Source organism: Gobius niger (genome assembly GCF_951799975.1).
Source record: "Gobius niger genome assembly, chromosome: 16".
NCBI classification, from domain to species: domain Eukaryota; kingdom Metazoa; phylum Chordata; class Actinopteri; order Gobiiformes; family Gobiidae; genus Gobius; species Gobius niger.
The window spans coordinates 13605160-13632944 of record NC_136867.1 but is presented as its reverse complement, the minus strand read 5'-3'; the positions used below and the strand labels follow the sequence as shown (position 1 = coordinate 13632944).

The following is a 27785-nucleotide window of genomic DNA, read 5'->3' as shown; positions in this document are numbered from 1 at the left end:
AGCACCTCAACCTCTTTCTGTATAATTCAAGCACATTTTGTCCGTCGATTTCACCCATAAAATGATTATGTAACTTACAGTTGCACTACAACTCCAAAACAATGAAGACAGAGTCGCCCATTGCCTCTCGTGGATCCTCTCTCCCTCGCACTCTCTCCAAAGAATCCAAGTTGTTTGGTATGAAAGATAATGGTCCTTCCAACCCTCCCAATACAGTCCAAAGCAAGACTAACTCGCTACCTCTCCCGCCCCCACCTATTCCATCAGGTACTGAGTTCTCCCTCATAAATAATTGCATGCGCTAATCCTAGACATGTTCATAAACCTCCAAATTTCCACAGTCACAACCATATAAAATGCATGTGTGCATTACAACTGGAATACAATACAAAATTACACCTTCATTACAAGCATGCAGAGGTACACACGTTTAGACTATTTTAATTCTGATCTGTCTTTGTAGCCAAAGGTAAGGGGAGTGGAGGGGTAAAGACAGCCAAGTTGTACGCCTGGGTGGCTCTCCAAACTCTGCCAGAGGAAATGGTCATCAGCCCTTGTCTGCTCGACTTCCTGGAGAAGGCCCTTGAGACTATTCCTATCACTCCTGTGGATAGGAACTACCCAGGTTTGTCGCATGCCATGAATGCAGATGTACATATAAAATGTGTGCGTTTAAATATAAATGACATGGCCGTGTTTGTTTACCTTCAAGCCGTAGCCCCCCACGAGGATGACGTGGGTCAGTTTGAGACTGTGGACCCGTTAGAGGAATCCACCACTTCCCTGGTCTCCTCTTCCACATCCGCCTACTCCTCCTTCCCTGTGGATGTGGTGGTCTATGTCAGAGTCCAGGTAAAGGCACTAGCTGCCGTCTTCAAATCTCTGCTATTAAAGCCTAATGCTATTAATAATCCAAGCTTCTTTTTCCACAGCCCTCACAGATTAGGTTCAGCTGCCTGCCCATGTCCAGAGTGGAGTGCATGCTCAAACTGCCCTCCTTAGACCTGGTTTTCTCTTCAAACCGTGGAGAGCTGGAGCTTCCATCAGTAGCCCACGCCACTGAAGCATCACACCCTCCCTCCTCAACCCCACCCGGGCAGCATGTACCAAAGATCCCCCCCAGCAAAGGTGCAAAAGATTTCTGTGTTTCTATTATTTGTAATGTTGCCATATATGGCTAAAAAGACTTTTCAATCTTCATTAGGGTGTGTTTTCTTTGATATTTTGGAACATTCATAAACATTTAGGCCTTTGATCCTTTCCATTTATGGATCCAGACGTAGAAAGTTAAGATTTTAAGAATTAGAATTAAAACATTTTCAGTGTCTGGCTTCAGCATAATAACACAGGAATAAAATTAGGGGTATGACTACTTCCTGAACACACTGTACACGCCACATCTTGTCTCGCTCTTGTGCCTCATTAAAAAAAGATATTCATAACTTCCTTGTTGTCTCCTCTGCAGCGTCTCCTCTGCTGGGGAGCCCTCTGGGCAGGAGCCGCCACAGCAGCAGTCAGTCAGACCTCAGCGGCCCCTCTAGTAACTCCTCCGGCCTCAGCTTCACCGCCTGCATGTCCGACTTCTCCCTGTATGTCTTCCACCCCTACGGCGCCGGCAAGCAGAAGTCTGCTGTCACAGGGCTGCCTCCGGGCCCAGGACCCCTAGGTATGGAAGAGAGACAAATCTGAATCTAATTTATAATACAATGATTCTATGAGTTATGCTGTGGGTTAAGGAAGCATTTATACCTCTCCATTTATTCCTATGTTATTAAGATAAAGTTTGCTAAATCTACACTCGGGCGGCAACTACCTCCATTAAGTGCAAAGGCAATGACTGGGATGCACCGATACCGGAAAAATACGGTATCTGGTATCGGCTACAAATATCTGATACTGAACCGATACGCTGTATGTCATTTTGAAGGGCAGAACCTGGAGAATTCAATCGCGACGCACAATGCCGCAGCTAGCAACAGTATGCTTATGCTAGCGGCAACATGCTAATGCTAAGGTCAAGTAATCAAGACTAGGACAGCAACTATGATTTGATCACTTAATGTAGCCTAATAAAATAAAATCAGTGTTTGTATTTCAGTTTATGAAATGCTGAAGGAACACATTTGTTATCCACATGTTGTAATGATCAGATCAATGTTGTTCATATTAATGTTATTAATGTAATCTAAATAGAAGTCATATCTTTAATGTAGAAAAGTCCAGTTATTCTTAATGTTTTTCCTTTACAGTTTTGTAATAGATGGCCTATATTGAAAACATCTTGTTTGCAAGAAAAAAAAAATTCTAAAAAAGGCTTTAAAGATATATTTTTTTGTGTAGAAAGTCAAAAAGGTTATTAGGTTTGTGTGTGTAGAAACACTTAAACTACCAAGTATAGATGATGGCTAAGGACCTTTATCCTCGATGGAAAACTACTGTTTGACCATGAGCTTACACCGTATGCGGGTTCCAGCATTAAGTGTATGGTTTTGCTGCAATCTGTGGTTAAAGGCACTGTGGACGAGGAGCCCTCTTCAGTCACGGGAAGAAAAGACTCCCTGAGCATCAATCTGGAGTTTGTCAAAGTCAGCTTATCGAGGATGAGGCGCACCGGAGGCCCCGTGCTGATCGAGAGCTTCATTCCAACCAAGGGGGGCAAGATCGACACCACACTCATCAATATTTCAGGTACATTCCGCCTCCAATTATCAGACTGACATTTGTTACGACGGGGGTTCTCTTTGACGGGATCATCTTAGAAAGCTCATTAAATGTTGAAAAGGTGAATCTGACATGTCGCATGTTTCTTGCTTGTCCTGCTTTTAGCGGTGTGCGACATCGGCTCCGCTTCCTTCAAATACGACATGCGGCGGCTGAGCGAGATATTGGCCTTTCCCAAAGCCTGGTATCGCCGAAGTATTGCCAGACGCTTGTTTTTAGGGGACCAGACCATAAACCTGCCAGGTGACCTATTTTTGATTAGTCTCTCATTGCACAAATATCGCGCTTCACAATAACGCCACTGCTCGTGTACGTCTTCGGAGCCACAGTCTCAGAGGAGAAATCCCTGTGTTCATTTTTAATATCCTATCATGTGCGCCCCGCTCGAGCCAACATGACCCCACTCAGTCCTGTGTTGACATTTGCATTGCCTGTCCTTTTCACTGACATCTTTATTCTTGCAGCAGCCTCTGGCCCCGCGACCCCGGACTCGGCTGAGACGCAGCATCTGTCTCCGGAATCCAGCAGGAAAGCTTACTGGAGGACATGGGACGGCAGCAGCGGGGCGCAGCACGCACCCCAGTCCCCGAATGTGTTTTCAGAACATTCCACTGGAAGTAACATGTCTCCTGCGCTCAGTCACCTCAAGTCGCCTGGGCCGGGGCGCACAAGGAGTGTGTCGGACTCCTCAGCACCAAGGAGAGGTAGATGGATAAAGGAACCATCAAAGAAACGCTGGAATAGAACATTTAAGTTTGAACTCATTATAGAATTAATACAATTGGTGATTTTAGGCAAAGAACCACTTTTGGATCCCAACCCGCCATTAGAGAGCAACTTGATTGAATAGATGTGTAAAATTGTCAGCCGTAAGTCTTTAAGTCACCAAAGTTTTAGTCTAAAAAGTTATGATTTTAGCAGCATTATTAATTCTTTCTGGGCCCTGTGGTCTATAGCTGACAGATATCACAATCTTGAGTCTACTGATCACAGCAGGATGTTTCTCTTCAGTCATCTTTAATTATTATTGTAGGAATATAATGATGTCACTTTATATATTAGAAAAGTCTTCTTTTTTTTTAACTGTTTATCAAAATAAAAAATTACCTAAACTTATTCTCTCTTTTCAGATTCAGTGTCTAAAACATCCACTCCAGCCTTTGTCAAAAATGGGAAGGCCACCGGTCAGCAGGGGGCGCCATGGGAGACTCTTGTGGTTTTTGCCATCAACTTGAAACAGCTCACGGTGCAAATGAACATGAGCAACGTCATGGGAAACAACACGTAAGGGCACATAACTGGAAATGCACAATCGCCAACACATTATGCAGCAACGGGCTCGGTCAAGAAAGAGTGTGTCCCCTGACAGACCATAGGTTGATTATGGACTTAATCTTCGTTGTTTAGTCTCCGTCCGTTGCAGTTATTAGTGCGTATATTTCTCAAGGGCAGTTTTTTGCTCCTCATTATTTGGCCATCGTTTTAAATCTGATTTCTTATGCTCTCCGGCCTCATCTCGCACTGTGTTTTCTGCCATCTTCATAACTTTTATCTACCTCCAGTTAAGGTGGCATTGCAAAAAAAACTGCTGAATCATTGACAAACAAAGCGCCTTTATAACGGTACAGTTTTATGAGCTCTGAGCATAAGAACGTCAGAAAGGAACAGTGTGGGCGGCCATTTGTTTTAGCCACACATACCCCCCCCTCAGTTGTTTAATGTTGAAGGAATAATAAAAAGTAAACTGAAAGATTTTACTTTATGGACACAATTTTCCTGTTCTCTAGTGTGTTTTTTTTCCTTCAAAGAACAATTGTTTTTAGAATGCAACAGCCGGTGTCAGAGGGCATGTCTGAATGTAGCAGCATTTACCGCTGAGAATATTTACAGAGCTCTGGTTGATATGTTTTTTTGTTAAAATCCCAAATACAGCATCCAAACAAGTGCTGTTTTTGTAGCAAATCCAAAAGTCGAGCTGTCAATCATTTCTTTGGGCCAACTTTTATTTTTCTCTTCTGTTAGCTGTGTTTATACCTTGCCGAGTGCCCGCGATGAGAGTCATTTATGTTTCATAGAGTGCTGTTCCATAATTCAGCAGCGCTTCACAGTGTGTTCTTGGCCCCCGCAGCTGGACGACCAGCGGACTGAAGAGCCAAGGCCGTCTGTCCGTGGGCAGTAACCGCGACCGCGAGATCAGCATGAGCGTCGGCCTGGGACGCTCCAAACTGGACTCGAAGGGCGGAGTGGTGGGTGGCAATATAGACGTCAACACCCTGGAGATGGTCTGTAAGTCCAAACACAATACAAAGCTCCAAAGACATCAGTTGTTTTTACTGCACCTCATTAGCAGCTCCTCCTCACACTCGCCCGAGCCGGGATCCTCGCACTGCACTGACAGCTGGGCAGACAGAAACACAATTAGCTTCTTTTAGTTGGTCTAGGTTATGTTTGTTAGCTAGTAAGAAAGGCAACTCCAAATGTTGCGGTTGTATGTTAGTGATATCTTATGTTGAAAAATGATGTCATTTGTGTAGGCTTTACTATAATAAAAGAACTATAGCCCCATTTTTACGAAACAAACGTTGATACAATGAATGAAATCACTAAGTATGTTGCCTGATTTATTGTCGCCTAAATGCTGTTTTACTAAACATCCAGGTCGGGTGTTTTGTTTTTACATTCTGTGCTAAGAAAGAATAAGAGGGCATATCTCTCATTGCATATATGGGCATTTGCATTTCTTTAATTTACAGTTTTGTCACTTGGAATTATGTGCATAATTTCTTAAAGTGATGATTTCCATTTCATATTTCATACATACATTCAAGTTTTTCTATTTGCTTTACTACTGTAAAAAAAACAAGATGTTTTTTTTCCCCCTTAGCCCACATCTCTGAACACCCCAACCAGCAGCCAAGCCATAAAATCCAGATCACCATGGGGTCAACTGAGGCTCGAGTGGATTATATGGGCTCCAGCATACTAATGGGGGTGTTCAGTAATGCAGATTTACAACTGCAGGATGAGTGGAAGGTCAACCTTTGCACCGTGGACACCAGCATGTCCGAGAAAAGGTGCCAAATGTCACATTTGAATATAGAGTTATATTTAAAAGATTACTAAAAGACTTTTTACCCCCCTCCCCCCACACTCATCTTGCTCCAGTGAGATCTTCATCCATGGGGACCTGCAATGGGACATTTTCCAGGTGATCATTTCACGCTCCACCACACCGGACCTCATCAAGATCGGCATGAAGCTGCAGGAGTTTTTCACTCAGCAGTTTGACACCAGCAAACGGGCTCTTTCCACCTGGGGGCCCGGTGGACCGTACCTGCCGCCAAAAACCCCAGTCATCAACAATGAGAAAGGCGCAGAGCTCTGTAAGCATACTTCACCTGCTAATGCTTTGTAGATAACTGTAGCGTCAGGCCGCTGCCTCAGCAAGTGTGCCTCAGAGACTGTGGCGTAAATGAGTGTACACAAGACTGTATTATTCTGGAGGAAGTAATAAGGCATTTTGTGTGTGCTAAGTTAAATATTTCTGACTGCCAGCTCCACATTGTACTTTACTTTGAGTGGTTTAGGTCAAAGTGAAATGCACAGTGAGACTATAAAGATTCAGTACATTCAGAGGGTGTGAAAAGGGGTCATATTTTATCATATATTACCATAGAGGCTTACATACAGTCTATATCTAATGCACATATCAATAATTGCCTTTTGCAGTTGCAGTTATCTATTGTACCTCTCCTGATTGTCATGATTTTTTCCTGTGTGCCTCAGACCTGGATGCAGCCCACCACCGCCACTGGCCCGGGGTGTTAAAGGTGATCGCAGGCTGCCACATCTCGCTGTTCCAGATGCCGCTGCCCGAGGACGCCGTGCAGCTCGGTGGATCCATGAGTCTCCACGGCAACCACATGACCCTGGCCTGCTTCCACGGGCCCAACTTCCGCTCCAAATCTTGGGCCCTGTTCCACCTGGAGGAACCTAACATCACCTTCTGGACTGAGGCACAGAAGATCTGGGAGGACGGTGAGCAGACAAACCATTAACTGCACTGGCTGTTTGACATTTTGTATGACTTTTGTATTAAGATAGTTATTCCCACATTTTTTATTTTTACTTCCAGGTTCTAAAGATGATTCTACCTACATTGTCCAAACACTGGATTTCCACCTTGGTCATAACACGATGGTGACCAAACCCTGTGGAGCACTTGAAAGTCCAATGGCGACAATCACCAAGATCACCCGACGACGGCACGAAAACCCACCACACGGAGTCGCCACGGTCAAAGAGTGGTTCAACTATGTCACTGCCATGAGGAACGAAGGTACGACAGCGCAAACATTTACATTCTTTCTTAGATATAAAATTGGGGACAGTGAAGAGGTGGAGTCTCAGTCTAAACTCCCCTTCCAGAGCTAAACCTTTTGAGGAACGTAGAAGCCAACAATCAGGAGAGTGGTGTTGCCGCCAAGAGCTCCAGTCTCCTCAGCAGCTTCCGCGGCTCTTCCAGCTACAACCACGAGACGGAGACCATCTTCGCCCTTCCCAGAATGCAACTGGACTTCAAGTCTATACATCTGCAGGATCCAGAGGAGCCTACTTTAACAGGTACATTAATATACAAAGATCTTAACCAAGACCAAGACCACAGTTTTCAGATATTAACAGTGAAGAAAAACACCTATATCTCAAAGTTTAACCAGATCTGAACCACAATTTGAGAACCATTTGAGAACCATTTCCTCCATAAGTTTGTTGCAGTCTGTAAATGTAAATTTTATTTCTCTTCTGCCAGACACCAACAGTAAACCCAAAGTGGAGTGCAGTGTGGTGACTGAATTCACTGACCACATCTGTGTCACGATGGATGCCGAGCTCATCATGTTCCTCCATGACCTGGTCTCTGCTTACCTCAAGGAGAAGGAGAAAGGTTAAAAAATCTACTGTCTATCTACAAGTTCAATCCAATATTTCTGCAACACAACAGCTGGTCTATGAATAAAATATAATCTGTGGTAGGAGTTTGTCATATTGCTTTTTGAATACTTGGCAACAAAGTAAAGCACGTCAGGACCTTTGCAGCTGTAAAGTTGTTTGTTACTTTTTGCTTGCACACTGCAGCTAATAGAGGCAGTGTTTTAATTACATTGCACGTTGTTGCAAAGGGATAAAGTTGCAGTCTTTATGTCCACCACCTTATGTTTTACACAACAACAAAAATACTTGTTTCTATTGACTGTGCCATTGAAAAGAAGAGAAAGGAAGGGACCATTAGACATTCTCCCCAGTGTTTTAGTGTTGCTGATTAACAAAGAGGTGCCCTGAATGGATGAATAGATCTACATAGTTTCAAGGTAACAACATTGTTCTTTGTACTTCACCATTGGGACTCATTCCTTCATCTGCGAGATTTGTTTTTGACGTGTTAAAAAGAAACTGTCAAGCCACTGAAGCGTGGAAAAAAAACAAAAACCCTTATTGTTTGCCTTTTCCTTGTCATTTGTTTAGCGTTGTTCGCCCCGCGGATGTTTGCTGTGCGGCCCGGACAGAAGAGCCCCACCGCCCAGCACGACGAGAGCTCCTCCGACAAAGACAAAGAGGACAGCTCCAACTACACCACAGTGGACTGGAGGGAGTTCATGTGCAACACGTGGCACCTAGAGCCCACACTCAGGTCAGCCCCGCTCTGCTCCACTGATGCAGCAGCAACTGCTGTATGACAGGGCTGTTTATCTGAAGTTAGAATAAAAACACCACTTCAAAGGACCTTGGCTGAGAATGTAGTTAGAAGATAATAACCCAACTTTATTTAAACGTTATCTCCCCAATTACTTTCTTTTTTTTGCTCTATGCCTCTTTTCTTTTTTTTTTTTCTTCAAAGGTGATTACTGACTAGGGATGTTTCCTTCTTACTTGGTCAAGATTATTGTCTATAAACTGAAATAGATCTCCCCTTGGAGATCAATAATGTTACTGTTTCTGAATGTATACACAGAGGTTTCTTGAATATAATAATAAGCATTAAAAAATGTAACATTTTTTAAATTATACAAAGTGAATGTAAACAGAATACACACACAAGTCAATAGCTTCGTGGGGTGCTTTCCAGCACCTGCCACTTTCAGCTCAAAGTATTGATAGAGTGCCCTGGTGGTCCTGCTCTCACACACATCTCTCCTGTTCCAGACTCATTTCCTGGACCGGCCGCAAAATCGACCCTGTTGGTGTGGACTACATCCTACAGAAGCTGGGCTTTCATCATGCAAGGACTACAATTCCCAAGTGGCTGCAAAGAGGAGTCATGGACCCTCTGGACAAGGTGCTTTCTGTGCTCATAAAGAAGCTGGGCACAGCTCTGCAGGACGAGAAGGAAAAGAAAGGTCAAAGAGACAAAGAGGAACACTAACGTAACCACTGTAATGAAATGTTCTCAGACAGTCACACACTGGAACTACAGGAGCCACTCAAGAACAATATTTGCGATTTCAGCTTAGTGCACTGTGGGCCATGCCACTACAGCTCTAACTGAACATTTTGCACCTCTGTTTTTGTGTATATTTGGATCAAAGTAGCAGATAGGAGTATTATTTGACTGCTTTAATGGTGAGACCCACCTCTTGTAAATGACCTTAATGAAATGCTTAAGGCTTGCGACTATTTCATCCGAGATGATTTTGAAACCATTGCCTTTTCTTTGTTTCCCATGGAACACATGCTTAGATATGTGTCATGTACTGTACAGTGTAGTTTTAGCCTATTTAAGAACACTTAAATGATTTTGTTACGTTGGAATAAGATGTTCTGGAAGCACATCGTCCAAATGAGGATGCCATTACAAACTGTAATCTTTATTTAAATCTGGTTCTTTATTTAAGGGTAGGTGAAGTGCAATGTTAACATGTCCGTATAAGCTTGGAGAATCAAGCTAATGTTTGTCTTTTTTAATCTGAACAGTAGAACCTGTGTACATATTGTAATTTCCTAACTAAATAAAATGCCATTTGATTTTATGGGCTTTTGAGGTGTGTCTTTTATTGCGCAGCCCATGTATGCGCCCACAGTGAATTACCATAAACCTTGTTACTTCAAGCTTCAGTTTCCATTTTTTAGATCCTTTATGAGCTCTTGCGTGAGGCTACAATTGCATTTAGTAATTTGCAACAGCTTCTACTATAGTACTCTCCTCAAATGCTTCGGCACACTTTTTCATCTACACCTCCCATCCCATAATAAACCTGCTGTGTTCACGATGGGGTGCAGTACATGATGTGGTTGGACTGTAAAAAGGCATCGGGCCTTCGCATTTTTGATAGTAAGTCGAGTATAATGAGGGAGGGAGCAGTGGTTGACTCTGTGATGCATGCTGACAGATTACAACACTTCTAGGCTTAGCAAACCTGCCACCGTGCGAGAACAAAGTTTCAGCTGCATGAGCTTCTACGCGGCGGGTCTGGACATTCTCTTTGAACTTGATCTTACTGTTGCTTTTTGTCTTTGTAGTTTAGCCACCAGTAGGGGGAGACACAAGTCACTCAACTGCAGCTCCCTGTTCACTGCTACCCAATAATAAATAATGAACTGTCTACACATGCAAAACAGACAAATATTTTTTGAAGAATTAAGTAGACCGTTTTTAATCTGCAATGTTCAGAAGTTTCACGCTTTGGAGTGGGACAGATAACTCATGATTTGACGGGCACCTATAGACTGTTTTTCCCTTAGCTGTCTTGTTATTAGAGGTAAACTGCATGAGAATATAAATGTGATTTGACTTGCTGCTGCTGTTTCAAGGGTTCAGGGAAGACCGGGGCTGTTTGTCACACGGGTTGGTTGTCACACTGCTTTTTATAGCCACACTAGGGGGCGCTGTGACTTGATCTTGTTATTGAACATCGAGTTGAACACCCTGCTTCTCCTGCTGTTATATGCTTTAATTCACTCAAAAAGTATTTAAACTCGTAGATAATTCGTAGAAATTGTGTTCAGGTGTTAGTCCTGAGCCGCTGCGACTGAGCTGCGCCGCTACTGTGGACCGACCTGACCAGCCTGTTTTTGGAGGTAGCACTGTAGCACCCGGGAGAAACCTGTCTGGCTGCCTTCGCTCTCCTCTGATCCAATGGTGCACCGCCTCCTGGGTTTGTCCCTGTTTCAGAGCATGGCGTCCTGCACTGGTCCGCTCCTTCCTCTTCCTCCTGCGCAGCTCCCTCCACCCCCCAACAGACTTTCACCATCTTCTGGGAAGAGTTTAGCAGTTAATCTGTTTTTATTCTCCAGTGAACGGCCATTAGCCAGAACAATAGTAGGATAGAAGGTGTGTGCTAGCTTTGAGTCTTGCCCGGATACATCCTCGTTTGTCCCTTCCTTGTTTCCTGACGCGCCTCTTGTGACGCCTCCACTGGCCTGCAGGTGTGGGGGGCTCTTGGTGCCTCTTCAGTGTTTTAGAAGAAGAAATGTGTAGCTCTCAAAGGTCTTTATCTCACTTGCTGCTTGTTTACTATTATGGGCTTTGCCATCTTTTATGTCTTCTTTCTTTTTCTCAAGCCAAGGTGATTAGTTTCTGAAAAAATAAAAATCCCCTCGTTCCACTATGACGGCAGAAAAAGACATAATATTATGGGCTACATTTTGCTATGATTCACAAACTACGCAAAACGTCTGACTATCTAACTGACAAAAAAATATATACCTTTTTGGTCAGCAATAGGCATAACATGTTTTCATCACTGACTTTTTGGGGGGCAGTGCACCTCTAATCCATTTTCCTTTTAAATTTCTTTAACATAGCCTTAGTCAATCCAAAACACTTGCCAATGCACTCATAATTTCTTTTCCATGTTAGCTTTACTTTGCTCATTACAATGAAAATATTAGTCATGCCTTGTTGGCAAAAATGAGGGAGATTGCAGTCGTGATACCTATTTTCTTCCCATTCAAAGCTGACATCAAAGCTGCCCTGCAGTTTGAATGTGCTAAAGTAGGCCATTAAAGACTGGGGTGCCGTAAATGGGATTGCACCATGCATCGTTATGATGTACAGCAATTAAAGTGCTTTAATAGTGATGAGCATTTGGGGGTTTGAGCTTCTTTCTGATTGAGTCTCTAATTGCTTGTTCCACTTCATCGGCTTTACTTCGATTTAATAATTTGCGGTTACAATATGGTGCTGAATGGAGTAATGTAGTTAGCATAAATCAAATGTTTTGTGATTTAGTGGTGGCGGGCGAGCTCTCCTCCACAGCCTTACACAGAAACACGATAGACTCCATAGTTGGCAGTGGCCTTCGTGGCTGCATCTGCTGCTCCCTTATGTCTGAAGCCTGGATGTGCACTGTGTGTAGTGACGCCAACGTGGCAGGTTCAGTCCTTGTGCGATCTGAAGGCTGTCTCGTCTCAAGGGGAACACAAGTGAAGCAAAAGCCAGGCCTTTTCAATTGCCCAAACACTTGACAACTTTTAATTCATGCTTGAACTATTTTATAAAATAAAGTGTCTGTAGGCAATTCTGATGACAGATATATAGTACAGTAAGGATTAGTTATATCCGGATGGGCTGTGGGTGTAGAGGAAGAGACATGGAGATTCATTGGATGAGGTTGTCCTTCAGTCGGCTGGTCCTGCCCCGTGGTCTCCGCAGTCTCCTCCTTGAAGCCAGTACACTGAAGAGATTGTGTGACGGGTGTGTGGGATCATCCCCAAAGTGATTTGCAGATTAGACGAGTGGAGTAAATATCCTGAATGGGGGGGAGAGGGGCACTGATGATATTATCAGCTGCTCTCATAATGTGCTGAAAGCTCCTACAGCAGGATGCAGGGCTGGCACCGAACCACACAGTGATGCAGCTGGTCAGGATGATCTCTGTTGTCCCTCTGTAGAAGGTGTACACGATGGGGCAAAGGACTCTGAAGGACAATATTAGAAACTCAAGTCTTTCTGGGCATATCTTAAAAATGACTGAGAAGTAAACGTCCAGCAGGGTAAAAAAAAAAGCTAAGTAAAATAATGTGTTTACTCCTATAGTTTTAGTATAAGAGTAATAGTTTTTCCAGCTGGACTGGTATTTATCATAATAGTGTTGGTATATGAATGAAAACTATTGCTGCCTGCTTTGACCCATTTGGAGATGTACACATCTGATCACTTCATCTCTCTGCAGATTGTCGTCCAGTCTGTGTCCAATCCCATGTTCACTGATCATCCGCCATACTGTCAGGGCCAGAAGGAATGTCACGCCAATGACTGCCCTCATGTGTCCAACTTATCTCTGCTTGTGTAAGATAAAGACATCAAACACATCCGACAAACAAAGTCACATAACTTGGTACATTTTGGGGAGTATGTTGCAATAGTGTTTTTTACTGTAATAATTGTACCAGTACTCCTACAATGTTTGTAACAGTAATGGGTAGTTACCACCCCCAGCCCACTTCAGAATTCACTGCGTACATTGCTGTGGTTCACTAATTATAAACGACGCTCGTATGAGGCTTGTTTATTTAACATTTCAGACATTAGCCACAGATTTTGGTGCCCTGAGCTGTTTTGCTGCGGTGTTTGATTCTGATTAATTCATCCAGACTGGTGTAGCTTTTGGCACTGTGTGAACTTTATGTCTCTGACTTCACAGCTTGTCCGCATTATTCAGATGTATGTAAACAAGGCACAACAAATCTCAGAAGTAGCTCTGATATTCAAATTTCTTATTTAATACTGTATACTTTTTGCTATGTGAGCTGACACAGTAGCTTGAACTCAGAATTGTAAGTGAAAAAAACACACACACACTTTTTGCAGCATAGGTCACACCTGGGTTCGTCCTGATCTATCTGAATGCTTAAGACTCAACTAAAGACTAATAGGAACACAATTGAAAAAAATATTTCGCTGGTTGAAAATGATAATAATAAAAATACTCAGTTCACAGTTAGGTGAACGTATTATTGTCTGTTACTGGGCAAATAACGGGTCAGGCAGACCTCAAGTAGTCCAAGTGCAAACGCACATACACATGAATCACAATGGATCACCTTTGTTTTGCATTTGACCATAAAACCTTTCATATTTTCGTTCTAGCTCTAAGACCTGCCCTGAAACTATGACTCTTCAACCATTTAATGTAAAACCAATAAAGGTAGTCCCACAGGGCTTAATGTTTGGACCGCCGTTATGTATCGCTTTCTGAAGTCCACATTTCAGAATGCATTAAAAAATGTGCGTGTGAAAATCATCACACTTTTCTTTAAGATCATATTTGACAGCTGATCTTGCGTTTTCCATTCTGTGGTGTGTGATGGAAACCCGGTGACATTGTTGCGTGTGCCGGAGTCCTCACAGTGCAGTCCATATGTGCTGCCAAACTCCTATCAATAATGGAGCTGATTGGAGATGATTGCATCCCGTTCCATCAGCAGAGACCCTTGGAACTGCCAAATGTTTTTGTCCCCCCCCCCCCCTCCAACTGTTTCCTCAGAAGAGATGTGTTGATTGTGGAAATATAGAACTGTTTTTCATCTGATCCGATTGTTGTTTGTTTGTTTTCTATGAAGATTATATATTTGGCATGCATGCGTATAGTAGTAATTTTCTGAGCCAATTCACTATTTTGGACACCCTTGATTTGCAGAACATGACCTCTAGTGCAGTGTTGGCGGTGGCGGAAAGGTAGTAGATGGATACTTGGCGCACTGGCCCAAAGAGAATCACTGCTTTTTGCTAATAGTTTTTTTTAAACATTGCATAGAGTTGAAGTTAGTTCCCATCCACAAACCAACATATCCACTGTTTATAAGCCCTTGATTCGAACTTGGCTGAACCCTGACCCACTTATTGTCTCCCTTAAATGACTTTCTGATGAGGTTTTAGTCTGGAGGAAAGGATTTTGGGAAGAACAAGATATGAGCTCAACCAATTTCCCGATGATTTTCTTAAAGCTAAGCAAGATTTAAAAGGGCAGAATGACTCTAAGGAGATAGAGACACTTTCTTTAAGATGTTTGACCTAAAATCACCCATAACAACACTATTTTAATATCTATTCATGGTGGGCCGTTTTTCTGGGCTGAGATAATGAAATCCTGAACAAGCCCCCATTTGTTAACTCTAATTTAACACAGAAATAACTTTCCATACTGTTGACTCACTGTAAACTCAGAAGTCTGCAGTATGTAAAACACAAACTTTAAAGGAGCACATTTTTAGATAGGAATCAAAGACAGACAGACTGACTTTGAAGCTTTTAACATAAGTTTCTCAAAAGCCCCTCAGAACTGGAAATCATAGGGCCAGTAAAAATAAACGCTTGATGCACATACTCTTTTTCTCTTCTGTGGATCACTAGTTACTACTGTAGGGGTTGTTATGAATTGTGTATAACATAGCATAATTAATACATTTGGTGAGAGTCATAGCTAACATTTAACTTGTTCAGACAATTAGTTCTGGGGCAAATATGTGTTTAAGATAATTGGATTGTTACAGTAGGACTATGAGCTTGATTTACTAAGCCAGGTTCCAAACTGCAAGTACTCCTCAAAATTAAGTTAGGTAATGTCAAATAGTGTGTTTATGAAAGACAACAACCTCAACTGCATATGTTTTTGTCACCACTTTTGCACACACGATCTATTTTCCATGTGTGTGCCAACACTAGACACTAGAACTGTCTTGTAATAAACAGCTAATGATAGACCGGGTCAGGAAAATGTCCATTATGGGGAAAAACTTTCAAAAATCATTTCTTACATTTCACCCCTTTTGACTTTTATGTCTTTCTAACAGACGGACATCTCAATACAACATAATGGAGAAAAACATGAAATGTCCTTTACACTTGTTTTTTTTGTGCACAATTCGTTTAAACTTGTTGCGTCAAACTCTTCTGAGTTTATGCGAAAAAGAGAAGTGTCCTCAGATTGATTAAACTTTTATAACGTCTGAACTCACTTGAGCATCTGCGTGTTTGTGTCTCAAGGTGAGCTGCTCTCAAACTCAAACTTCAGGGTTAAATACTTTATGAGTTGTAAAGCTCTTTGAAATGACTGGGCTGAGAACTGAAATGCTAAAGAAGTGAGCTCTAACCTCTTAATTGTTTGCTCAAAAATGATGAGGTTTTCCGGACGTGTTTATTACACATTGTGTGAGGTGTAAATGTGCTAAATGTGTGAAAGCATAGGATTCAATAAAACAGAGTAAATTCTCAGTCATCCGGGTGGTTAATTATATCTGGTAGGTTTTAAACACATTTGGCATCCGCACAGTAAAGTGAAGATTACTGCGCAGTAAAGTGAAGATTACTGCACGGATTTCGAACTATGGTATTATTACGCCTTACAATATAGTTCCCCCTTTTATCCGCTTAGAAAATCCACATTGTTTAATTTTGTGTAATTATACTTTGTAGTGTAACACTTCACGTAACCATATTTAAATAGGGAAAACGTGGAAGAGCTTGGTAGCTTCTATCTTGACCTGTTTTGGAGCTATAGAGGAGAGAGGGAGAGGCTAAATGCTAACGCCGTCTGCGCTGTGTTTACGTGACTGAAGGCACGGGTGAAGATCAGACAGGTCCTAAAGAACTCGTCAAAGCTAAGGTAAGAACATATCTCAGTATGTAAAAACGGTGGCCTATTCCTTTAAAGCAGAACAAAGTAACTCATGCACCTAGAGGCCATAAGTGCCACTGCAGGTGTCGTAGCATATTGCGTGTTTTTTTTACTCATTAATTGTCCGTGAGAGTAAATACTACACAAAGGGAGAGAGGGATATTGTACATTGTGCCACAACTCAATGACAGAATGGAGATCATTTTTTTCACTCAAACTCGGCTGTAAACACTGCAAAAGTGGCGCTAGCCCACTGTTAGCTTGGCCTGTTAGCTTCTTCGTGATTCCATTAGTGTGTATTGCGCCACCGACCCAGAGGCAGGGAAGTTGCAAGGGTGGTTTTCTGGACAGAGACACCAGGGGGAGATGAAAGACCCCCCAATCATCCCGTGAACACTTGTTAACACTTGAGGGACTACGAAAAGGATTTATTAAGGTAAACAAGTTATTTAAAGCAAAAGAAAAAAGAAGCTTGATGTAGAATGTAAATACTTCAACGCAAAGGTATAAAAGTGGTCAGGTTAGTTAGAGGCTTATTCATTTGATACATTTCAACATTTAAAATAGTGCAACAAAAATGAGCTTGTTTATAGTTTTAATTGTATTTAGTTATTTATATATGTTTTAATTCATTATTGGTTATTTGCCTTTAGCTTCAGGACAAATGGGCCTTTTCAAATCCACTGATGATACCTTTTCACAGCGCGTGATGACAGAGCAGAGCTGGCACTGCCTAATATAGCCCCACACTCAAGTGCAACTGAACATAATGCTGCAATCCTAAAGCTCTTCAAACCAACTCTACATGGCTAATAATAGATTCGTAATCATGTTGCCTTTCTGGTTCCGTCTGTTTACTTCACATATGTTTTAGGTTCTCTGCAGGGTCCTTGGAAAAGAGAATTGGCCATTGAATCATAACCTTTTCTTCTCCCCCAGAACCTCAATATGTTTTGTCCGACAGAAGCGATGAGAGTTGCCCAAAATTGCTCTCAAGCTAAAGTATATTGTGACCTCAAAGTGGAGGATTAGAGACTCTGTGACTTGCAAATACTGCTGGATATAATGACAAAACTAATTACTATAAAGCCACACAGCAAAACATTTCACTCTTTTTTTTCACATTTTTTTTTATTCCAGGGTGGGTGTTTTTAATTGGTGACAAAATTGGGAAAACGTGCATCCCATACAAAGGTAAACTGGGGAAAGGGTCTTGCACAAGCACGAGCTGCTGACCTTGAGATTCACAGATGAACACTGTGGCCGCCGCACTCCTAGAAGTAGTACATTTATTAGTTGTACATTTATAAATGCATCCACCTTTGACTCTCTAAACCACTTGAAGGATTACAAAAAGCATAGTATTTAAGTGAATATGGCCAGCAGTAAATCTTTTTGGGAGCTTAGCAGATATATAACTTTACCTTTAAGTGGCTAATAAGTGGAAGTGTTGCAGAGTATGCTATAAGAAGGTTGTTAGCACAGTTCCCTGAGGCAAGTCAAGAGGAGCCAGTGCAGGACGATACCCCTCCACCCCTCAGCCCACCAGCACACTTCAATAATTCAGTGTTTTGTAATAATTTTATAGGCTATCGGCTCAATACTGAAACTACAATCTTTCTATGACCCCTACACATTAATTATTCTTGGAGACGAGGGACCGTACTTGATATACAGCTAGTGCAGGAATGTAGTGTGGACTGTAAGATCTTCTGCCATACTTTTGTTGGAGTATTGTTATGATTAAGTATTTTCGAGTCTTCCAAAGTCCAGGTTAAAACAGTCGTTTGATTTTAGACACTTTGAAATTGAAAGCAACAAACCCAGATAGAGATTATCGCTTGGTTTAGGCTCATGTGCAGCTGATGCCAAGGAAACAGAATAGAACTTGATGGAAAGATCTAACAGCACTGATCAAAATACTTGCCAATCAAAGCACTCGTGAATGTCAGGTATTGTGTGCTAATTCTTTCTTACTTTACCACTTAAGAAAGAGGTGCAAACAACAATCAATTGGTGGTGGGCTGTTTCCAATCTCTGTTCAGATTCATGCCTTATGCTAAAAGTGACTTTTTAACTTAATATTTTATTTTAAGGCTGTCAGTTCCCTCAAAATAATGTGTATGCAGTTAGCAGAGCATGTCTCCCATAACTAGGTCTACAAATGCACAGCTACTGCATCTAACTTTGGGTATAGGCTAAAAGGCTGCTATTGTCAACTTCCAAAGTTACTCAAGAACTTGAATATTTATTTGCACGATTGGCGTCAAACCCTCAGACCACCACCACGCGTGCGTTATGCTGAACGGGTTAACGCACTGGCTTTGACGCAGGATTGGTTAATGCGCGGACAGCAGCAGCAGCAGCAGACGCAGCAGGTGGAGATCCACACACAGACCGCCGAGCGACTGGAAGGCAGCGCGCTTCCCCGGCTCAGGGCTCGTCCTCCGCGGATTGAAGGCAGTGCACAGCCCCTCGCAGCTCCGACATGCCTCCATCCTCCTCTTCTCCTTCTCCGTGCGCCGCGGTCACGCCACAGGACCTCGGCGAATAACAGCCTTTCCCCCGGATAAATGACTTGAGAAACTCTCGTCGAAGTCACAGGACAGAAGAAAAGCTGTTTTATGGGAGATGAACGTGGCGGGGAGACTGCCTGAGCTGATAGAGCGACCCGCCAGCCTCCTGGTTCCAACTTCGGTAGGAAAAACATGCATTTTTTTTCTCTTTTTGCCCAACCGATCAGATAGGCTATTTTACCAAATGAGAGCGCGATACCGCCTGCCTTCACAAGAGCCATATAATAGTGTCCACAATATGGCAACTAAGTTAGCAAGAATACACGTTAATTAACAGGGAGGAAAGTATGGCAATTTCACATTAGGTTACAGCTATTTAGTGAAGAATGAACCCAAGTTTTCGTGAGAATAATTTGTGCAAGTAGATCTCTCTGAATTCCTACCTTAGACACATCCATGAACAATTTTGTTTATTGTATACTCTTTGAATGTGATTGCTAGAAAAGGCTACAGAAATGAATATTATTGCATTTAGTATTCCATCTTATTAATGAATAAGGCTGGGTCAGGTAAGTTTTGGTTAAAATTCTATATTTTGAAAAAAAATTCCCCCAGGTTGATTAAAATCCAAATTGGCATTTTTCTGAAAATTATTTATCCGGGAGTTGAGATTGAATCATTAATCTGTATCTGATCTCTGTTGTTTTAATTGCATCTACTGGGATATACAGCTAGGCTATACTGCATCATTAGTTTGTGTATAGCAATTCAATTATTTCCTTCCTAACTCAAACAGCGTATCTTGACCTCAATACTTCAGCTTTTCTATGGCGCCCCTCCTTCATCCCACCACTGTGCTGCTGTTTTCTTTCATTACTCCCACAGTCACATAGCACCTTTAATTCCGCTGCTCCCTCGAGGTTCTGCTCGCACTTTCCGGTCAGAGCGTTTTGCTTTTAGCCCTGATCCTCTCGGGCTTTTCAGAGTGTGAGGGGGCTTAACTTCTCCGCATGTGCTCATATGTCACACTTCCATTTAGCACTGACTTATGGCTCAAATTATACCGAGTCTTTGAAGGCTGCGCTCCATTCTGTGTGCTCACCTAGTGTGTGCTGGGTGCTTTCTCTGTAATTAAAGGCAGGATTCGGCAGGTCTTTAGCCGTATTAAACGGGTGTCATTAGTTAAAGGGTGAAGGTGAGGGATTAGATGGTAAAGGTAATGTAATGAGTGTGTCATAGATGATAATGGGATTGTCTTTGGTTTGTATGCCATGAAAACTCATTTGAACCCGGCTTCACTGTCTTTACAGCAATCAGCAATAACACGATAATCACTTGACAAATATGTAGCTGTGAAATTGCAATCCACGTTCTATTCAGAGCATGCTTTGCCAGGGTCAACCTGAACTTCATCAGTATTTTGTGCTACACAGGGCAACGCTGCTGAAGCTTCCTGTCTCCAATTCATCACTGTTTCTCTTTTCTTCAAATAAGAAATCAATATGATCAAATTAAAAGTATGTGTCAGCGGCGATGCTCTATATTGTCTTTTTCATTTTCCTTCACTATCATCCATTTCATGTCCAAACAAAAATATGACACGTCCATCTTAGTGAGGCCATACATAAACATTAAAGGAATAGGCCACAGTTTTTGCATACTGAGATTTGTTCTTACCTGAGCTTAGACGAGTTGATGCGTAACTGTCTGGTACTTGGGCGTGCCCTCAGTCACTCAAAAGGACCAAAGATGTTGTTAGCATTTAGCCTCTCCTCCTCTCCTCTATGGACCCAAACGGGGGTGAAGTTAGAAGCAACTCTTCCACGTTTCCTCTGTTTAAATACGGCTTCGTGAGTAGTTACACGATCCAAGTCTAGTTACACAAAATTAAACATGTCGATTTTCTAAGCGGATAGAAAGGGGGACTATATTGTAAGGCGTAGTAACACCGTAGGAGCACTTCGACATAAAGTGCAGTAATAGCTTCACTTTACTGCGCGGCCAAATGCTAGCAACATGTTTGGTGTTTTTGCGTGACTGAGCGCACGCGTAAAGACCAGACAGGTACGCATCAACTCGTCTAAGCTCAGGTAAGAACATATCTCAGTATGCAAAGATGGTGGCCTGTTCCTTTAACCGTCTCCCTGACTTACTCATTTTTAAAGGAACAGGCCACCATTTTTCCATACTGAGATATGTTCTTATCTGAGCTTAGACGAGTTGATGCGTACCTGTCTGGTCTTTGTGTGCGCCCGTGGAAGAGCTTGGTCACTTCTAACTTCACCCCATTTGGAGCTATAGGAAAACATTGGGAGAGGCCAATGCTTCTAACATCTTTGGTCTTTTCGCATGACTGAGGGCACACAAAAAAGACCAGACTGGTACGCATCAACTCGTCTAAGCTCAGGTAAGAACATATCCCAGTATGTAAAAATGGTGGACTGTTCCTTTAACTTCATCCTCATCACTCCCAGTCACGCTGCTTCCTTTCTTCGGCTTATTGCTTCTATCTCGAAAGTAGGCCTGCACAATATGAGAAAAATAGCAATTTTCCTCAACTGTCTGAAATATTGCAAATGCCACGATAATTTTATTGCAATATATTACAAAACCCTTTCAACATTGTATGGTCAATATTTTTTTTTTAAATGGCATTTGTTTTGTTTCATCAAATGATGTCCATAAGAAAACATAGGACTAGAACAAGACTAAAATCATGGCAATAAAACTGAAATTGAAATTTGACTCACTACAGTATACTGAACAGAATAGTGATATTCGTCATCTTTACCATGTTGCCCACCCCTGACTTTTTTTTTCCCCCATGTTATTCCGTCACTACCCTCAAATAGGTTGCCTCCACAAATTCGACCTGAAATCTGCACGTTTGATCTGTCTTCCTTCTCATCACTTGGCTTTCAATCAGAATGAGTGATCTTCATTGCTGTTATTATGTGACGTGTGGAGTTAGAAGTGGCAATCAGAGCGGTGCGCGGCGAGACCTACCTTTTATCTGGCGTCAAAGATTATAATGTGCTTCTAATGATCGCTGCGGTGATTATCAGGAAATGGCTCTAAATCAGGTCACAGGAGACACATGGCAGAGAGGTTCCACTGCACCGAGACTGACTGTGAAGGCGCGCGTGAGGAGAATAGTGTTTCGCAACCCGACATATTGTTCATTCTCCGGGGTTACGTTTGCATAGGTCATTAGATGTGCGTTGTCAAAGGGGTGACCATATGGTGCTATACAGTGACTGTGCTTTGGGTTACAACCTCCCAATATGGCGACTAAAGCTGCAAATATAGCTCCAGTTTATGTAGCACATTTAAACAACAAGAAAGTGCTGCACATACATTTATAAAGAAAACAACATCCATGGCAATATTATGTACAACAGTGGTCCCTCGCCAAGTCTTTTCCTCAAACCAGACTTGATTATTTTCTGCTGACTGTGGATGGCGCACATGCTGGAGTTTCTATCACGTTTTTGCCCCCGTGCTCTTCGTAGTAAATCGTAGTAAATTTCTCCATTCATCCACATTTATAAAGGCTATCTTATCTTCAATACCAGCGCTAGAGCGGGACCAACGGCATATTCTTTCTCTCGGGACACAGACAGTGTTTAACTCACAGTGGGATAAATAAAGTTTTTTGTTTTTTCCTGTACAAAGGATGTAGCCTAAATATACGAGGCTGCGCGTGATGTAAAGATGAGGAAAGCGAGGGGGGAAACAGCAGGCGCCCGACCACGTCTCAGTCAACACTTATTTTTCCCTAAGTGACACCCTCAGGCTACTAGCCGCAAGCACTAGCGCACCGTTGTCTGTACGCAAGATACCAAGCTCGTCTTGAGCAACTTAAGCTGTTATACATTGGACATAAGATCAGGCCCAAGGTCTTTCACCTCTAGATGTCTGCTTTTATTTACAATATACTGAAGGACAAAACTAATTTCATTCCTCCTCAAGGAAAACAAATCTGGTGGATTTAAGCTTGCTGGGAAATGTATATGCTTTAACAGCATTCATATTTTACTGTTATTTGTTATATCATGAAGTGAACGTCAAAAGCTATCACAGAGCTCCGAGCTTTAGGCGGCCGCACACCATACAGGGCTGACACAGACACACTTACTTCAGCTATTGATGCTAGAAACCTTACCTTTTAAAAGGCCAAGCAGTAGTTTTATACACAATCCACTAAATGCATGAACAATTATACATAAATTAATTAGGGGTTTGCTGCACTTGTGTGATGGGATTTTGAGATGATACAAAAAAAGTTCCAATCACTTAATAGCTTCTCGAAGCACATCATTTTGACTGCTCCCATTTTAGGATTCTGGCCAGTAGTTTCAACCAATTCTATTCTTTCCTCTAAGTTATGTCTTTATAAAGTACTTAATATAGTGGCTTAGTGGCTACTCTTCTTACCATTGCCCGACAAATTCTCTTATGTCCTTTTTTTATACGTGCTGTAGTAATGCTTAGTGCAAGCAAGTGCACTGGTGGGAAAAGTGAATGAATGTAATTACAAGCCCCTCACACTGGGCATGGTTCAGCCCTTTAAATGGGTGATGCTTGTGTCACATATCATAATTGAACCACTGTCTCTTTGACCTCTGCTCTGGCGTACTTATTCTGCAATTGAACATGAAAGTTATTGCTTTTGTCTAGTCTCGTCAGTCACATTCAGGAATAAACATAGATTTTCAAAGCTCATTTTAAAAGAGACAAATTGACTTTAGCGAGTGTAATTTTTATGTTTCTGTCTTTCCATGTTAGATCAAGGTTTCATTTTATTATGATATTGCCAAGCTATTTTTGCTTGACATGGAGAAGTTCTCAGTTTTAATGTTCCAGAACGTCTTGTACTAGAGGTGGGAGTAGTAAACCACTACTCCACTAATTGATCCGTGTTATTATTCATTGTGTTTCCTATAAAAGTGGATATACTTTTCTTGTATTATCATATTATACTTCCTCTGTTTTCTTTCTTATCCAAACCGTAATTTGGGCCTTCATTTCTTATTGCCCTTGCTTGTTTACTCCTGCCACACACTATGTGTATGATGTCTTATCACGCCATAGTTCCTGGTCCAAGGCAGAGGCTAAGTTAAATCCAAGCAACCGTTAAAGTTCTCATTGTTCGAGTCACTATCAGGTAAAACTGAGTCCAAGTCTTGAGTTCAAGTCACAAGTCCAGCGCGTTTAAAAGAGTTTACTCATTCATTTCCAAGCAGTGTCCACAACTCAATGAGCCCTCCATTTAACTACCTTTGAACTTAAAACCATCATGTTGTTTTCATACAAGCACTCAAAAGTGCTCAGTGCAGAGGACTTGAGAGCTAAATCATTCAAGTCCTAGTCTGAGTCCTCAAGCCTGAACCTCAAGTTGAGTCACTGCCCCTGAGCAACTCACAAGTTTGTTAAGTCCCAACTAGTCCTCAGTGTGATGTTCGAGCCAAGTCACAAATCCCAAAAATGAGTCACAATTTCACTACATCTCTGGCCAAAAGGCAAAGCGAGTTTGAACAGCTAATCAATTTCACTAATTATCTTCAACAAATGTTGGCCTTTCTCCATACGGTTCCTGAATCGAGCAGAATCACATACTACTTGTACATTAAACTCATTCTTTCAGATAACTGCTCAATTTCAATGACATCTCCTTCCAGTGTGGTGTGATCCAGAGCCCATGAGATGTGTGCAGTGGGCCAAAGGGCTCACTTTTGGAGTTGCATCACGAATTAGCTGTGAATTGGCTCCTAATGAATCCTTATTGGAAGAGCACACATGCATGCACACTGTCCCACTGTCTTCCATTATTCAAGGCCAAGTGCAAATTAGCTGCTGTTTTAATTTTTCAAATGTCAAGAGGGATGCGCCGTGTCATAAATCCAAACGCATCAAAACAAGTAGCGCTGTCAGCGTGGAGTGCTTCTTTCTTGAAATGTTTCCTTACCAAATAAAGGGCTTTTGCGTCCCCCTGCATTATTAATACCCACGGTGTTCCCATTAGCATTTTTATTTAGATTCAAGGCAGGGAACTTATGCATTTTAATGTCCCCCCATTCATAACCAAGGGAGATGGAGAGAAATGTACCTTGTCTCATTTTCAAGCAGCCAAATTGAAGCGGACACTTCTGAAATAACTCCTAAAAGAGTTGCTCTATCTTTATCGTCTTGAAATAAATGACAAAAAAAATACTTGTCAAATTTGCATTCACCCGGAGCTAGTCGTCCCTTTGTGCCACACAAAGTCTGCCTTAAAATAAGTTTGCTGTTGCTGCTTCTGTGATTGGAAGATGGAAACTCTTTGAATGGTCTGATGATTTGACAAACCGAATGTTTTTGGCACGTCATGATGTGCCTAATTTCATTTTGTCTTGTCACGGTGTTGCCTTTCAGATGGATCTCAAACATTATGTTACAGAAATCCTTTATGCAAGGACTATTATTTCTTACACTTCTTACACATTTCTTTACACTAAAATGGTATTTGTCTAAAGTATGAATTTAGTCACAGTAAACAGATACAAACTCCACCCTCAAGGGGTCAGTAAAGAGTTAAAAAAAAGTTTTAGTATAAATGTTTTATTGACATCAAACTTAGCACTTAAATCGATGTTTTGCCTAAAGCAAAAGCTGACTTAATGGATTAGACTTCCATAGCTCAAGGGCACTAATTCTGTATGAAAGCCCAGTACAATGTACTTTTCTATATCGCTGTGTATGTATGACTTTATTCTACATTCTTCATTTTGCAGTGGTTTTCTCTTGAGCTTATGAAGCTTGACAAAGTGAGAATTCCAACTGCAATGGCATTACCGAGCTACGAGTACGAGGTATATCCCTCTATCCAGTAGCTTGGGGAAAAAAAATCATATGTCTCGCATAAGCCCAGCTCTTATTTGAACAGCTCCGAGAGACCAGGCGATTCAGGCAGTGCATACAGAGCAGAGATACATGAGATGTGCAGGAGCAGGCTGACTGTCCCTGATATAGTGTCATGTTTGAGCAAAGGGCGGCTGCAGTCACTGACCCTCACTGTGTGGTCTGACCATTTCTGATGCAAAGGATTATTACAGTTCCCAAGTTTGTGAGAGAAATATGCCTTAATCCACATTGTTAGCCAAAAAGCTGCAGTGGCACAAATATGGAAGAGAGAGCTATTCAGAGGTTGCAGTTGGTGGACAATGGGGATAAATACCAATGCTGCTCCATCTCCTAATAAAGGAAATAGTTCATCAGAGGTATCAGTTCTTGAAATAAATATAAAGATGAGTTTGTGGTCAGGATTGTTATTAAAGGTAAGGTGCTCCAAGTGAAGGTTATCTTTCCTTGCCGCTGGTCAGTGTGATTTCATTTACATCCTAAAACACTTTAGACTGCAGCTACTACTGCTACATTTGAAAATACCCATCCCTCACTCAGCAGTAAACGGGGGATTGTGAACAGCCGTGCAATGATATCTAAGCACAAATGTGGCAAATTCCTGTCAGCCTCTCCACTGTCAGAGCAGTCAGAGGCAGCGCAGAGTCACGCTCCTATTTACTGTACCACAGGCTTAAACTCCTGCTGCTCCACAAAGTACATGAAAACCAGCGCGTGGAGACATGGGGCCGCATTGATGAATATAATCCGTCACAACAAATGAGACCGCCGAGTTCCTCTGCTGCTGCCATATGAACAGACTGAGAGGCAATTGTACACTATCGAGTTTGGCTCCCCATCAAATTTCAAATTGAATTTGAAATTTTAGTTTTGACTTTTAGAGCCTTGCATGGTATGGCTCCCAAATCTGTGCCCCTACTCCTCTGGTCACACCAGTGGGTCCTCTGGCTAGAACCTCCTCACTGTCCCAGTGATCTAGCCTGGCATCCAGAATGATACCCCTCTGTATAAAAAAATCTGTCAATGGGGTAAGCATTTTTTTCTTGCTACGAATTCTTATTTCGAGAATATTTTTCTTATTATAAACTAACAAAGAAACACAGAACTTAAGCAAATAACTTTGAGTGTAAAAATTGAGTGTATCTACCGGTGAGAATCAGTTCTTAAATTAAGAGTTGTTGTGATCTTATTTTTTCTTAAAATAATCTAATGCTGAAGAAGATTCAAAAAGTCTTCCTTTCTTGTTACAAGAAAAAATGGCATGTTTTTTAGCAAATACATCTGAACAAGAAATGGCTAGATTTAATTTCCTAAAATAAGATTTTTTTTCTCAAGAAAACTTTGCAAGGCAAGACATTATTACTTTTTAGGGAAAAAATAAGAACTTATTTTTTAAAGTAAGTAATTTTTTTCCTGCTTAGAAATCACTTTTTGCAGTGCAGAACCATAGCGGAAGAGGCATGTGTGGCTTAGTTGTGAGTCTTGCCCGGATACCTCCTCGTTTGTCCCTTCCTTGTTTCCTGTAGCTCCTCTTGTGATGCCTCGACTGTGCTGCAGGTGTGGGGGGGCTCTTTGTGCCTCTTCAGTGCTTCAGAAGAAGAAATGTGTAGACTTTTGTAGCCCCATGGCAGATGAAGTTTTACTTACTGCACCTGTGGATATCTTCCGATCCATAAATGATCAAAACAAGCTCTTTTTTTTCTTCGGAAAGACGAGAGTCATAGCTACACGATGATACATAGTCAGCGAGCACACAGTGGAGTGGCAGGGATTTTCACGTGTTGTCCGCGAGCACCGTCACGCTTGGGATGCGGAAGTCTCCTTGATAACAATCTACGGGCGGCGTCCCGGAGAGCCCAGTTTTTTTTCTAATCAACGGTAAATTACCAAAAACACACCGGCAGTAGGTGAGTTTTGTGATTCATAATTCTGTTTGAATATTAACGCAAAACCACTAACGCCACTGACTGCCCTTCGCTGTTTACTCCGCTTCCTGTTTGCTTGCGTATGTTACACTGTAGAAATCAAGCTGATG

General features: G+C 41.9%; 2 protein-coding genes across 15 annotated transcripts in view; both read left to right on the top strand.

Moving 5' to 3' along the window:
* Window positions 1-9746, top strand: part of kiaa1109 (KIAA1109) — a 40370-nt gene extending 30624 nt beyond the window's left edge. For 10 of the 13 annotated variants that reach the window (XM_079572930.1, XM_079572921.1, XM_079572922.1 and 7 more), the window contains 18 exons: window positions 81-267; window positions 464-625; window positions 713-852; window positions 933-1128; window positions 1466-1666; window positions 2512-2688; window positions 2827-2964; window positions 3186-3425; window positions 3852-4005; window positions 4850-5007; window positions 5606-5795; window positions 5887-6104; window positions 6508-6759; window positions 6857-7060; window positions 7150-7344; window positions 7532-7666; window positions 8245-8410; window positions 8923-9746. In XM_079572930.1, coding sequence (XP_079429056.1) covers window positions 81-267; window positions 464-625; window positions 713-852; window positions 933-1128; window positions 1466-1666; window positions 2512-2688; window positions 2827-2964; window positions 3186-3425; window positions 3852-4005; window positions 4850-5007; window positions 5606-5795; window positions 5887-6104; window positions 6508-6759; window positions 6857-7060; window positions 7150-7344; window positions 7532-7666; window positions 8245-8410; window positions 8923-9142 — 3333 coding nt within the window. In that variant the 3' untranslated portion in view covers window positions 9143-9746. The remainder of the gene's footprint in view (window positions 1-80; window positions 268-463; window positions 626-712; window positions 853-932; window positions 1129-1465; window positions 1667-2511; window positions 2689-2826; window positions 2965-3185; window positions 3426-3851; window positions 4006-4849; window positions 5008-5605; window positions 5796-5886; window positions 6105-6507; window positions 6760-6856; window positions 7061-7149; window positions 7345-7531; window positions 7667-8244; window positions 8411-8922) is intronic. The other 3 variants (XM_079572924.1, XM_079572925.1, XM_079572932.1) reach the window with 2 other exon arrangements.
* Window positions 9747-18690: 8944 nt separating this feature from the next.
* The window catches only part of sntg2 (syntrophin, gamma 2), a 65306-nt gene continuing 56211 nt past the window's right edge, over window positions 18691-27785 (top strand). For both annotated transcript variants that reach the window (XM_079573042.1, XM_079573041.1), the window contains exon 1: window positions 18691-19031. Coding sequence is in view for 1 of the 2 variants with exons in the window: in XM_079573041.1 (XP_079429167.1) it covers window positions 18966-19031 (66 nt within the window). In the remaining variant the exon portion in view is untranslated. The remainder of the gene's footprint in view (window positions 19032-27785) is intronic.